The 14810-nt window shown below is 40.3% G+C and overlaps 1 protein-coding gene and 1 pseudogene across 1 annotated transcript; both read right to left on the bottom strand.

Moving 5' to 3' along the window:
- Nucleotides 1-31: 31 nt before the first annotated feature.
- LOC131318790 (heat shock cognate 70 kDa protein 2-like) lies at nt 32-5249 on the bottom strand (annotated as a pseudogene).
- Nucleotides 5250-10228: 4979 nt separating this feature from the next.
- Nucleotides 10229-13296, bottom strand: LOC131318789 (heat shock 70 kDa protein 1-like). The gene is made up of 2 exons (XM_058348758.1): nt 12864-13296; nt 10229-12180 (listed from the first exon to the last, which is right to left on the bottom strand). Exons 1-2 carry the CDS (start codon nt 13075-13077, stop codon nt 10556-10558), a joined length of 1839 nt encoding a protein of 612 aa, XP_058204741.1. The 5' UTR covers nt 13078-13296; the 3' UTR covers nt 10229-10555.
- Between the last annotated feature and the right edge of the window lie 1514 nt (nt 13297-14810).

Raw genomic sequence — 14810 nt, 5'->3', positions numbered from 1 at the left:
GTTAAACGGCTTCACAGAACACTTATGGCCATCTAGTTGCAGGCGATGACATAGTAAAGACGCAATGTATAGTTCTGCGTGAAGCAAAGCCAAAAAACCAAAACAGAAAAATACAGAAAGGAAATACCCGAAAGGTACTACATGCTCATAGTTTGCAGTGGACACAGAGGAATTACTGAAACCCGCAAGCTGAAGATTGGAACATCTTAATCAAGCTCCACAATATTGTGTCCAGCATCGCTTCCACCAGAACCAGCACCATGGTGCATCTTCGCAATTTTAGGATTGCAAATGCCCTCCAACTCCTTCATTTTATCCTCAAACTCCTCCATCTCAGCAAGCTGGTTCACATCCAACCACCGAATTGCCCGCTCAAGCGCCGCTCCAATCTTCCTTTTGTTAGCCCGAGGAATGTTCACGCCATTCTTCTCATCGTTAATAGCGTTCCTCATGTTATAAGCGTAATTCTCCAACGTGTTCTTCACCTTGTTTTTCTTCTTGTGCTCCTCTTCTTCCGACTTGTACTTCGCAGCTTCCTGCACCATTTTCTCAATCTCCTCGTTCGACAACCTACCCTTATCGTAGGTGATCGTGATCTTCTGCATCTGACCCGTAGTTTTGTCCTCTGCAGACACATTTAGAATACCATTCGCATCAATATCAAAACAGACATTGAACTTCTGAACGCCCCTAGGAGCCGGAAGAATTCCATTCATTGTGAATTTGCCCAACAAGTTGTTGTCTCTGGATAGAGTGTTTTCCCCCTCATAGACTTCAAACAAAGCACTGGTTTGGTTGTCAATGCTAGTAACCCAAACCTGCTCTTTCTTCGTCGGAATCTTGGTGTTTTTTGGAATTAAAACATTCGTAACCCCACAATTGTCATTCATACCAAGGGAAAGCGGAGTGACAGCCAACACCAGCACTAAATCCTGAACCTTCTCATTCCGCTCACCACCTAAAATCGCAGCCTGAACCGCAGCACCATAAGCCACAGCCTCATCAGGGTTAATGCTTTTGCAAAGCTCCTTCCCATTGAAGAAATCCTGCAACAATTGCCGGACCTTTGGAATCCTAGTGGACCCACCAACAAGAACGATTTCGTCGACATTGCTCTTGTCGATTTTTGAATCCCTCAAACACTCATCCACTGGCTCCATACACTTCCTAAACAAATCAATGTTCAGCTCCTCGAACCTGGCCCGAGTAACCCTTGAGAAAAAATCAATGCCCTCATATAACGCATCAATCTCAATCGTAGTTTGAGCTGTCGAGGAAAGAGTCCTCTTTGCTCTTTCACAAGAAGTCCTCAACCTCCTCAAAGCTTTTGGGTTCCCACTAATATCCTTCTTGTTCTTCCTCTTGAATTCCTGAACAAAATGGTTCACCATTCCGTTATCGAAGTCCTCACCCCCCAAATGGGTATCCCCACCCGTGGCTTTAACCTCAAGTTTACCCTCTTCGATGGTTAATACAGAGACGTCGAATGTTCCGCCCCCGAGATCGAATATGAGCACTGTAGGGGTTCGATTTAGGAGGAGGGACCTTCGCCTGAACTAGTACTTCACTTCCGCTACTCCGTTCCTCCGCCGCTGATCCTGCAACAAGTCACTAAGGCTGGAATAGCCTTGTGACCCTCCGACGATCAAGTTAGATGTAAGGAGAGATGCTTTTAGGTCTAGGGTTAGGGTAAGATGGCATACCTCTCAAAGATGAGTATCCCTTTGTATTTATAGACCTAGGTTAACTTGGGCTCCAAGCCAGTGCGTGGAGGTCACGCTTAGGTAACCGCCCTCGGTGACATCATAGATGATGCACGGGATAAGACGGTTACGAAGCACATGGGTAGGCCTGGCCCAGATGATCCTTTTCGCCACGTATCGCTCATGGTCCCCTCCTGCTATGCTGCATTCTGCCAAGAGACCCAAACGGAATGCACACCTCGGTAACTAACCGAAGTGTAAACAGGAGACTTGACGCCGAGCGAGTAAACAGAAAGATATACACAGGCCCATGTCAATATGAGGCCTCGGTTGATGGTGGTCCGGTTATATTACCGAGACCATGACCGAAGCCTCCACAAGCACCTTTTTCTCACCGGTGCAACTACCTTTGTTATCGAGACCATAAGCAATGGTGGCTGCAGTTGGCTCGTTGATTATCCGCATGACGTGCAGGCCGGCAATGACTCCGGCGTCTTTGGTGGCCTGTCTCTGAGAATCGTTGAAGTAGGCCGGCACGGTGACCACGGCGTTTTCTACGGTGGTGCCTAGGTAATCCTCTGCGATTTCTCTCATTTTTATGAGGACCATTGAGGAGATTTCTTCGGCGGAGAATTGTTTCTCTTCGTACTTGTATGTTACTCCAATCATTGGTTTGTCGTTTGGACCGGGTGTGACCTTGAATGGCCATAGCTTGATGTCACTCTAAACTATGGCATCGCTGTATCTTCTACCAATTAGACGCTTCGCATCTGGAAAAACCAAAATTTCAAAAAAGAATGAAAAACTAGGTAGAGATCACATCTGTGTTAAACAATGGAGAAAAGAGATATAAAACACAAAATTATACCGCATGAATTTTTGCTTCTAGTTTAGACACTGTTACAAAAGTTGAAATCACATTTCCCCACAGGCTATACAAACAAGCTGAAGCAGTAGTGATGTAGGAAGGGCGTCTGAGGCATGGCACCAAAACTCTATAACCACTCTCTGTGCCAGCCTTAAATCTCTTCCATCTGTACACTACTTCACTCCATACCCAAATTCACCACCGAAATGTCCAACCCTCCGTTAATCATTAAACTCAAAAAACCTGAAAAAACAATCTATAATGCTGGTAGAAGTTTTGTGTGTGTGTGTGTGTGGGGGGGGGGGGGGGTGTAAAGTGCTGGTAGAAGTTTTCTTTGCCTTGAAGAGGAGAAAGCTTGGGTCTTCTCTCATAAAGCTGGCAAATCAGTGGCTCATACTGTCTATAGATTGTCTCTGGCTGCCTCTCTTTGTTCGACTTGGAGGGCAAGAAACTTTCAGGTCTTTCAACAGCACAGTACAGATGTTAGTGGTGTTATCAGACAGATTGAGGGGGATATCAGGGCTTGCACGGGTTCTTGGAGAGGGATCAAGAACAGTGATTCTAATCGCTTGCTTGCTAGTAGGTGGCGAGTGTCAGCTGCTAGGATTTTGGACCTTGATCATTGCTCTGCAATTTTGTTGATGTTTTTTTTCCTTGTAGTGATCAGTTTTGTGTAGTTAGCTTTGGTACAGCTGTGTGTAGTTAGGAGCTAAGAAGCACAGACACGCATACGGGATACAGACGCGACACAGCACGGATATTGGATACGTCATTTCTCATAAAATTAGGACGCGGACACGTTGGGGACACGTCAAATGTGAAGTGTATTTGTATTATAGAGGTATGTCATGAACATCGGAGACATTTTAATGTGTCATTAGCATGTTCCAAGAGTGTTGCCAACATGTCCTAGAGTCTCCACAATAAGTGTCTGGAGAGTGTCGTGTTCGTGACCAAAACGTGTCCGACACGAATACGTGAGGCCGCTAGACGTGTCCGTGCTTCTTAGGGTAGGAGTTTTGTGTCCTTGCTTTGAACTTTGTAATTGTTTGATTGAGCTTTATAAAATCTACAGTTCACCCCAAAAAAAATCAAATGATGCCATCTGGGATTGGGGGCCATGGAGGTGATGAGATTGTTTATTGAAACCCACCTCTATACTTCCTGACCCCTTTATATGCATGCTTAGGACGAAGATGTTTTGTGTGAGTTGTTGATTGCCAAACTGAAGATTAATATGTCCATGGACCATGGTGATGATTTCCAATTGATAAAGGTAAGAGCCAACAACACCACCCAATGGAATTATTTCTGACACTGGTGAATTTTCTTGCCCTGCTACCCTCGTCCCTTCCTCATCTGATGGTAGTAACTATTAACTGAGGGAAAGAGACATCTAAGTGGATAAGGATTGCACCTGGGGTGGACATGTACCCAAAATGCATGGATGTACCCGCGTAACGTCAGTCACAGAATTGCAAAAAAAACTTCTTCCGGGAGAAGCCTTTCGTGCAACCATGTGGTTGAAATTGGACAGAAACAAAGGTTCGTACAGACATTCATTTCTTCGGTACAAAAGATTTGACGTCCGAACCTTGGAGTGAAGTAGTGGACAAACGGCATAGATTTAACGCTTATCTGAAGCCGTAAACTAGGAAAGGCAAACAAGTTTTGAGCCTTGAACCTCCAAAATTTACTTAAAATTAAGGACTACTACTACTTTAATACGGTGATACAGTAGGTAAGAAAAATAAGTCTATTATGAGTCAGTGAAGTTAACCCAAAAAGAAGAGATTAGACTTCTATGAGATAGACTTTTTCATGGCCGCTCCGTGAATAGGGTGTTTATGGAGCGGCGCAATCTCAGCTGTCTATTCGCGCAATCAATGGCTGAGATTTGTTTTTAATTATGACAGGTCTTAATTAACTTTTCCCCGAAAAAGTTTCATTAAAATCTGGACCATCTAAAACACTTTTGGACGAAAGCGATTCACTTCCGTAAACTTTCTTTACGGAAACTTCCATAGAGAAGTTTTTCTCTGCTTGTCTATTATGTGTTTTGTTTGGTTTGAACAGACCATGCATGTGTTAGATATACTTCTAGTGAAATTTGCAGTTTTATTCGAAAGAAAGTACATTAAAACGACATGAATAACTAAGACGTAGCGGGCATTAAAGCGCCGACTATTTCGCAGATTAGTGAAGAAATAACAACTGTAAAACACACTAGGCATAAAAGCATGCAATAGAATCAACCATTGAATTCTTAGCGCTTAGACCATACCGAAAACAGTGTTAGTAGCGTTCACGGCGACTTGATTCTTCGCAGCGTTGCCTGTCAAACATGTAGCCTGTCAAACGTGTATCGGTGAACGCAACGTAAGACGGCATCGTCCTGTTCCCTTGATCATTTGCTATGACAATTCAATGCGTTCGTGCTGCCAAACGGCCACGCAGGAGTAAGTCGTTCCAAGTTCTATCCCGATCGCCGGTCCTTGTCCTTTTCCAGCCATTTTTTTTGCCTATAACCAAACGAAAATTATTGACAGAATTACGGGGAACTGATAAAACAAACAGTAGAATGCTCTAGAGAGAAAATAGTTGAACTTGAGCTTTATGACTTTTTAAACGGGTGGAACTGGAAACCGTGGAATAGAACAGCCTTTTATAGGGAACACAGGGACACTGAGATTGGGTGATTAGGAGTAGGTTTGAAGAAACATAATTGTATGTGTTCCCGTGCATTAAACGGGGTCAAACCCTAGTTTGGTATATAGGCAGGGAACCAAACAAATCAGATTATACGAGTATTTATTGAATACCGTGCCTAGCGGTTTTGAAATCCGAAAAGACCCCAAAACGAACCGGGCCTTAATTTTTTTTTTTCGGTCCAAGAAAACTTTTTACTCCTAGTTTTTACCTTCATTTCAAACAGAACTCTCCCTCTCTCTTTGAAGAGTTTTGATGGGTAATGATTTCACGTTTTGCGCCGTAGAGGAAAACGAAACGAACTCTCTCAATCTCTCTTCAATGCTTTCAGTTTTCCATTCCGCCTTTGCTAATTTTATTCCGTTTTTTAATTCGCTTAGGTTATATACTCTGCTTTTATTTCCAATTTTTACTAGCGTTGTATCCCGTTTAATGCACAGGACCAAAAAAAAATCATGATTGTATTTTTTTAACGTTCTCGTGTATCGAACGGACACAACGCTAGAGTTTCGACAAAAACAAAAACAGCTTTGGTATTAGCAACACCCTTTTTATAACCAATTAATTAGATTTTTGACACTTGGAGGAATTAGATTAGATCAATTAGATTTTAGATTGGAAAATTTTATGTACCCCGAAAGAGTACCTAGAAACTATTCCGAATTTGAAAATCGATGGTCCAGATTGACTTCAAGTGAATCTGGACCATTGATTTTCAAATTCGGAGTAATTTCTGGATATTCTTTCGGGGTACCTAGCACTCCTCTTTTAGATTTTAGAAGCATGGTACATAAAGTTGGAACACCAATTTGGTACAGGGGATAGCCCCTCCCACTTCCCACTCTCTCCCTCTCCCACGTACCTCTCTCTCTCTCTCTCTCTCTCTCTCTACATTTTTACAAATAAAAAAATCAAAAGTCTAAAAAATAAGGATTAGGGGTTTGGTGGCTTTTGGGATTCAAACATATTTGCGTAGGATATTGATAGATAGATGTACTTCATGGATCTTTGCAAAAGAAAAATTAGTAAAAGAAAACACAAATAAAAACCTAAATCTTGTACCACAGTGGAATGGGAATGCGAGTATCATATTTCAATGTTTTCCATTTTTGGAATTAACAAGAATAGAAGTGTGATTCATGATAACATGTTTAATTAGGAATCATATTTCCAAACTACACCCGAGATCTGAGAAATTGGTGTACCTATGTACCGAGATGTTTTGGATCGTTAGATTGTGTGAGTTTTTGTTATGTTTTAAAATTGTTGTATGACCTAATGGCCGAAATGCACTGATTTCTCGGTACGGAGGATTTGATTCCCCAAACTAAGTAGAAATCTGATCCCTTCCAAAAGAAAATGGTGGATGTTAGAAGCCTAGATTCCTTGCTAAATCTATACAAAAAGGAAATGGTTGTGTTTAAAAAATTTCCAAAATAAATTATTCCTCGAGAAGATTACAGAATTAATCGAAACGTAAGATTTAAGAATAGAATTACTCCGACTATTAGAATTTAATTCTTGCAACCAAATTCCTATTCCCACTAAAATTACAGGCATCCAAACTGAGCCAAAAAACACTTTCTTGCATTGGTCCTGTGGTTCTTTGATTTTTTTTTTTTTTATCTTTTCATTTTGATTAGTTGTGGTTCTTCGTAAATTAACTTTACTTTATTCTTTTTTCAATTAAAAAACTGCAAGCATCCAGTGGTGTTGAAATCACATTAGACAACACATCCCATGCATCAATCACCTAAAATGAGGGGAGTTTCCTAAATTTAACTCAAGCTAAAGCCCATTCAATTAGGCTTTCTCCGAGGGTGCTGATAATGCCAAAACCACTTTTATTTCTATCAAAATCTTTTTTGTTCATGCCAAAACTCATTCAATGCATGACTTAATTACCCTCCACTACACCACTTACTTTACAAAAATGCTCCTTGAAATCCGTAGGATTATTTTATCATTCTTTTTTGTTTTCTTCCACCCTTAAGCTTTAGAGCTTCTTCAACAGAGAGAAAAAGCGTACAAAGCTTGGCTTGGTTTGATACTCTATTTCGTCACTCTTCTTTTTAATTTTTCAGGTAGTGGTGAGGCCCAGACACACGCAATACGTGTGCAAGTCAAAATATGACGAAATGCTTCCCATTTATTGTTTTGCACAAACATCGTGTGTGCCCGGCCTCTAATTTTGATAAATTTGCCCAATATTGAGTTTTACTTTGGCAATCTATAAATTTTCCTGTCCTCTAACTACTTGTTATTTTATTCTTTGGAACATTTGTAGCTATTTACTGTGTGGAGCAAAAAAGGAAAAGAAATAGTGTAATCGTGTGTATTAAAAATATGAAACCGAACCGAACATAGTACAAAAAATTGAACCGAATCGGACTGAATTTTTGGCCCTACGTTCTTGGACAAAGGGAGGAGAACTCCATTCTCATACACGGCTATTTTCTTTTTAATTATCACTTGTTAATGGCTCTTCTAAAATTAGCTCGTGTTTGTTACTTACATGGTTGCTCATGAATTGATGAAAACATAGAACTGGAAAACAGTTATTGATGTTTAATTTTTGTTTGCTCATCTTCTAAAATTAGCTCTTGTTTTGCTCGTGAATTTGCATTTTTTCTTCAACAATTCTCCTCCCTCAACTCAGAGAGTAGGCCAACAACTTTCTCCTATCCACCATTTTACCCGAAAGGGATAGCTTGTAGTCGTAGAGAATGTCAATGACTAACACGCTAAATCGCTAAATGTCTTGCACCTTTTTTCCGGTAAGCTTGGCGGCGTTAGACCAAGTTAAGGTCCATAACTGTCACACTGAGAAAACTGGTACAATTGCAGGATTTTAAGATTCTGCATATCCATTGGCAACACCCATAACTAACAAATACCAGGGTGATGAGATGCCAAGAGGCAAGAAATAGAAGATGAGGGGCAGAATAAGCACAAGGTTCACAGACAATTTCTAAGCCATCCAAATATTGAAAAAGGAGATGAAATAAGTCCGCAGGTAAAAAGGAATTCTTGAAGCCAGGGATAGTACACGGATAAACTGGCCACTGAGGCCACTGCTATTGTCATTCTCCGGCTGCTCTATTGTCAATAAAACGAAAATCATCAATATGAAGCTGCCACGAAACAGCAGGTGGATTGCACAGCTTAAGGATCGAGGAAGATAACTGAACATGCAATTTTGAGATGTAAATGATGAAAACATAATGGAGAACAATCATACCTCTAGCACAGTATGAGCTAGGTCGTGATCCCAAGTTAAAGTAGAGTGAAACTGAACAGTACACTGATTAGAATCTGACGGCACAAGTCTCATCGCCATGACCTTTGATAAGACAACAGTTCAATTGTATTCCGTATCTGAGTGACTGACTGATCTCCATCTTCATCTTTTGCGTCAATCTTCAGGGCAAGGAAAACATACATAAAAAAAAACTCTCCGCAGTGATACAAAACTATTTGTTAGAATTCCCACTCCTGCGTGGGGAAAACACTTTCTCCAGGTGCTTAAGTTCTGCGGAAGGACCAAGACCGAGCTCACTCCAAGTGGACAGATCAACGTCTAACTAGCAAATGCTAAAACAAGGTTGCAAACTAGAAATGAATAAGTGCTGTGAAGAAGATTGCAGTGTATCAGTAGCGGATAGAGGCTTGAGAAGAGCAAGAACCAAGTAAGATAGAGGTAAGCAAAACACCCTCTCTCTGTCCTTCGAGAAACGGTTGTAGGATTTGGTGCAAAACTAATCTAAAAAATCATCCCGTGAGTCTGCCGAATAAAGCTATATCTAATCATCAATGTTTACTGGTAACCATAAGACTAAAAAGCGTAAAAAGCTATCATCAAGCGAACAAAAAATTCAAGATATTTAAATCCCTGAATTTTTCTACACCTACGTCAAAACTCCAGGCTCCACAGCAGATAGATTTTCCACGCCCTAGCTAGTTCCGCACATAGATTCCATGTTTTGTGGGAAGCATTTTGCATCCACTTTCAAGAGATCATATCTTCATACAATAGAGGAGGTTTTATATGTCGGAAAAATGTCCTCTCACTAACCAATCCTCTCGCCATCGCTCTCATTCTCACTGTGCTTACTGTACAATACCAATCAACTGTTATCAGGCAAGTGAAACCAGGCAAAACAGAAACACTCTAAAACACAACTAACCAATTCATAATCTTAAAGACAAAAAAAAAAAAAAAAGTAGCAGTAGCGGAAACAAATACAACCATTGAAGTACCTGAGCATATATACAAGCAGACGGATAAGCCTCTGGATCCCTAGAGATTGAATGAAGTGACACCGATAAGAAATCAACCACATAGCCTTTGGTCCTCTCCTCATCTCTCTCAACCACACCACTTGTCTTCAAAACCCCCGCAAAACTATAACCTTATTAAGTAAGTTTCACAAAACTGCAGAACACTAGCACAAAGGGGGGAGAGAGAGAGAGAGAGTATAAGTTCTTTGCTGATAAATGTATGATTATATATGCATATTTTGTGCTCATGTTTCTAATATTTTGTTAGAATATATTCAATACTCGTAAACCACCACCTAGCACTACAATTCAGCTTGTACAGTAATCTTGCTTCTGGGTTCACTCTTTTTCCTTCTGATTTGAGCTGGCTTACGAGCATGAACAATGTGCAATGAAATGATTCTATATCTTGACTAAGAAAATTGGATGTAAAAACTCTTAAGAATGGAAGAATTACATATCCGTTTCTTTTCTAACAGTTTAGTTCCACTGAGTACTACCTAGAATAGTGTCTTCAAAAAAGTTCGTAGTTAGCCAAGAAAGAAACAGTTTCTGTATCACTTGTTTACTTGTTGGCTGTTGCTCATATGCTCGTAGAAACCCCACCAGAGAACCATCACAGACTCCTTTGCGGAAAAAGTAGTAATCCCAAAATTTTGTTGGCAAAAAGAGACGAAGTCAACAATTTCACAGAACACTTTCACCTTCTAGTTGCAGCCGCAGGCAATGACATAGTAAAGATGCAATATGTAGTTCTGCGCGAAGCAAAAGCAAAAAAACAAAACAGAAAAATACAGAAAGGAAATACCCGAAATATACTACATGTTCATAGTTTGCAGTGGACAAAGAGGAATTACTGATATCCTAAAGCTTTTTTTTTTATCAGCATTACTGAAATCCTAAAGCTGAAGATTGGAACATCTTAATCAAGCTCCACAATATTGTGTCCAGCATCGCTTCCACCAGAACCAGCACCATGGTACATCTTTGCAATTTAAGGATTGCAAATGCCCTCCAACTCCTTCATTTTATCCTCAAACTCCTCCCTCTCAGCGAGCTGGTTCTCATCCAACCACTGAATTGCCTGCTCAAGTGCCGCTTCGATCTTCTTCTTGTTAGCCTGAGGAATCTTCGCGCCATTCTTCTCATTGTTAAGAGAATTCCTCATGTTATAAGCGTAATTCTCCAATGCGTTCTTCGCCTCGTTTTTCTTCTTGTGCTCCTCGTCTTCCGACTTGTACTTCGCAGCCTCCTGCACCATTTTCTCAATCTCCTCCTTCGACAACCTACCCTTTTCGTTGGTGATCATGATCTTGTGCATCTGTCCGGTAGTTTTGTCCTCTGCAGACACATTCAGAATACCATTCGCATCAATATCAAAACAGACATTGAACTGCTGGACGCCCCTAGGAGTTGGAGGAATTCCATTCACGCTGAATTTGCCCAACAAGTTGTTGTCTCTGGATAGAGTGTTTTCCCCCTCATACACTTCAAACGACATACTGGTTTGGTTATCTTTGTTAGTATACCAAAATCGCTCTTTCTTCGTCGGAATGGCGGTGTTTTTCGGAATGAAAACCTCCATAACCCCCCTAAAGTCATCCAAACCAAGGGAAAGCGGAGTGACATCCAACACCAGTACTAAATCCTGAACCTTGTCATTCCGCTCACCACTCAAAATCGCAGCCTGAACCGCAGCACCATAAGCCACAGCCTCATCAGGGTTAATGCTTTTGCAAAGCTCCTTCCCATTGAAGAAATCCTGCAGCAATTGCCGGACCTTTGGAATCCTAGTGGACCCACCAACAAGAACCACTTCGTCGACATTGCTCTTGTCAATTTTCGCATCCCTCAAACACTCCTCCACTGGCTCCATACACTTCCTGAACAAATCAATGTTCAGCTCCTCAAACCTGGCCCGAGTAACCCTGGAGAAAAAATCAATGCCCTCGTATAACGCATCAATCTCAATCGTAGTCAGAGCTGTTGTCGAAAGAATCCTCTTTGCTCTTTCACAAGAAGTCCTCAACCTCCTCAAAGCTCTTGGGTTCCCACTAATATCCTTCTTGTGCTTCCTCTTGAATTCCCTAACGAAATGGTTCACCATTCTGTTATCAAAGTCCTCACCCCCCAAATGGGTATCCCCACCAGCAGCTTTAACCTCGAATTTACCCTCTTCCATGGTTAATACAGAGACGTCGAATGTTCCGCCCCCGAGATCGAATATGAGCACCTTTTTCTCACCGGTGCTACTGGTTTTGTTATCGAGACCATAAGCAATGGCGGCTGCAGTTGGCTCATTGATTATCCGCATGACATTCAGGCCAGCAATGACTCCGGCGTCTTTGGTGGCCTGTCTCTGAGAATCGTTGAAGTTAGCCGGCACGGTGACCACGGCGTTTTTTATGGTGGTGCCGAGGTAATCCTCTGCGATTTCTCTCATTTTTACGAGGACCATTGAGGAAATTTCTTCGGCGGAGAATTGCTTCTCTTCATACTTGTACATTACTCCAATCATTGGTTTGTCGTCTTGACTGGGTGTGACCTTGAATGGCCATAGTTTGATGTCACCCTGAACTGTGGCGTCGTTGTACCTTCTTCCGATTAGACGCTTCGCGTCTGGAAAAACCAAAATTTCAAAAACCAATGGCAAACTAGGTAGAGATATGTGTTAAATATATGAAAGGGTATAATAATGTAGAAAAGAGATGCAAAACACAAAATTATATTGTATGAATTTATGCTGCTAGTTTAGACACTGTTACAAAAGGAAATCACATTCCGTACAGGCTACAAACAGGCTGCAGCAGTAGTACTGATGTAGGAAGGGCGTCTGAGGCAAGGTTTTAGATCACATGAACCAAAACTCCATAACCACTCTCTGTACCAGCCTCAAATCTCTTCCATGTTTACACTACTTCACTCCCAGTCCAGACCCAAATTCTCCACCTAAATGTCCAACTCTTCGTTAATCATTAAAGTATAAATATTAATACACTTTCACAAATATCAATGCACTTTTGCGAATATCAATGCTACTTTTATCTATTATCCTTCAAATAATCACGAGATTAAGACACGAAAGGATTTCTCCCTAATAGCTATAATCCGTGTAAAATGACATGCATAACTAAGAGGCTCTAAGAAGTTGCGGGCATTAAAAAGCGCTGATTATTTGGCAGATTAATGAAGAAATAACGACACTGTAAAACACAAGGCATAGAAGCATGCAATAGAATCAACAAAAGAAAATCCTTGCACTTGGATAAAAACAGCACAACTTTTTAGCGCTTAGACCATACCGAAAATAGTGTTAGTTGCGTTCACGGCAACTTGATTCTTCGCAGCATCGCCAGTCAAATGCTCTGTATCTGTGAAGGCCACGTAAGATGGTGTCGTCCTGTTCCCTTGATCATTTGCTATAATCTCAATGCGTTCATGCTGCCAAAGAGCCACGCAGGAGTAAGTCGTTCCGAGATCTATCCCGATCGCGGGTCCTTGTCCTTTTCCAGCCATTTTTTTTCCTCGATAACCAAACGAAAACTATTGACAATATTACGGGAACTGATCAAACAAATACAGTAGTAGAATGCTCTAGAGAGAAAATAGTTGCACTTGAGCTTTATGAAGTAAACGGGTGTAGTGTAGAATAAGGGGTGGAAACCGTCGAACAGAACAGCCTTTTATAGGGAAGCTATTCTGTCGAGATATTTTTACGGTATGCGTCGATCGAAGAGTCTATTTAAACTTAGTTTCTAAGTCAAAGTCTTTGAAGTCATTCAAGAAGTCATTGAGTCGATCGAAGAGTCTATTTAAGTTCCTGGGTGTTGTATTTAAATTTCTAGGTGTCATTAAAGGAAAACTTCTTGAGAATTTAAAAGACACCTCGGAACTTAAAAAGACTATTTGATCGACTTAATGACTTTTCAAATGACTTTAAAGACTTTGATCGGTATCATATACATTGGTTATTTGGAATCTAATCCATCGATGATTGTGGAGACGGACGACATGGAACATGCACTACAGCCCTACTGCATTACAGGTCACCAAATCTTCTTTTTTTTTTTCAATCCAAGAAAACTTTTTACCTTCATTTCAAACATTTCAAACAGAACTCTCCTGATCTCTCTTTGAAGAGTTTGAAGGGTAATGATTTCACGTTTTACAGCCGTATGGAATAAACGAAACGAACTCTCTGATTCATCTCTCATCAATGTTATTTTTATGCACTTCATGGATCTTTGCAAAAGATTAGTTGAAGAAAACACAAACAAAAACCTAATCTTGTACCTCTAGGGGAATCAGAATGTGATCTCATATTTTGATGTTTTCCACGTTTGGAATTAACAAGAATAGAAATGTGATTTCTAACAACATATTTTATTAGGTATCATACTCCCAAACTACGCCCGAGATCCTCTGTACCGAGAAATTAGTGTACCAAAATATTTTGATTCCCTAAATTAATGGCCGAAAATGCACCGGTACAAAGAATTTCGGTACAAAGGATTTGATTCCTGAAACTAAGTAGAAATCTGATCCCTTTGAAAAGGAAATGGTGGATATGATCGAGAATCCTAAATTTCTGGCTCAATCCACACAAAGGAAAATTCAAAATAAATTATTCCTGAAGAAGATTACAAAATTAATCCAACGTAAGAATAGAATTACTCTGACTATTGAATTACAGGAATTTGATTTCTCGCAATCAAATTCCTATTCCCACCAAAGATTACAAATTTACAAGCATCCTAACTGAGCAAAAAAAAAAAAAACTCTTTCCTGCCATAGTCTTGTGGTTCTTTTTCTTCTTTTTTATTTTTTTTTATTTTTTTTATTTCGTACAGTTGCAGTTCTTTGATTGTTTTTCTTTTCTTTTCCTTTTGATCAGTTGTGGTTCTTCGTAAATTAACTTTACTTTATTCTTTTCAATTAAAAAAAACTGCAAGTATCTGTTGGAAATTGGTAATCTTAATTTAGAAGGAACAAGCAACTTCCTAAGGAAGTTAAATGGCAGACAATCCCCACTCTGCTTCTTTCTTGATACTTTCCGTTTACTTTCTTCTTTTCTCAGCACCTTCCTCTGCTTCATCTTCTTTCTTTTTCTTCTTTTCCCTTTTTTTCTTTCTTTTTCTTCTTTTCCCTTTTTCTCATGCGGATAGATACACAAGGCCAGTCCTGAAATTTTGAAGGCCTAAATTAAGCGAATTTAAAAGATTAGGCCCTAGAATTTATTAACAAAAAAG

Source organism: Rhododendron vialii, chromosome 3a, assembly GCF_030253575.1.
Source record: "Rhododendron vialii isolate Sample 1 chromosome 3a, ASM3025357v1".
NCBI lineage: Eukaryota > Viridiplantae > Streptophyta > Magnoliopsida > Ericales > Ericaceae > Rhododendron > Rhododendron vialii.
Note: the sequence above shows the minus strand (reverse complement) of the source record. Positions and strands in the feature narration are given on the sequence as shown.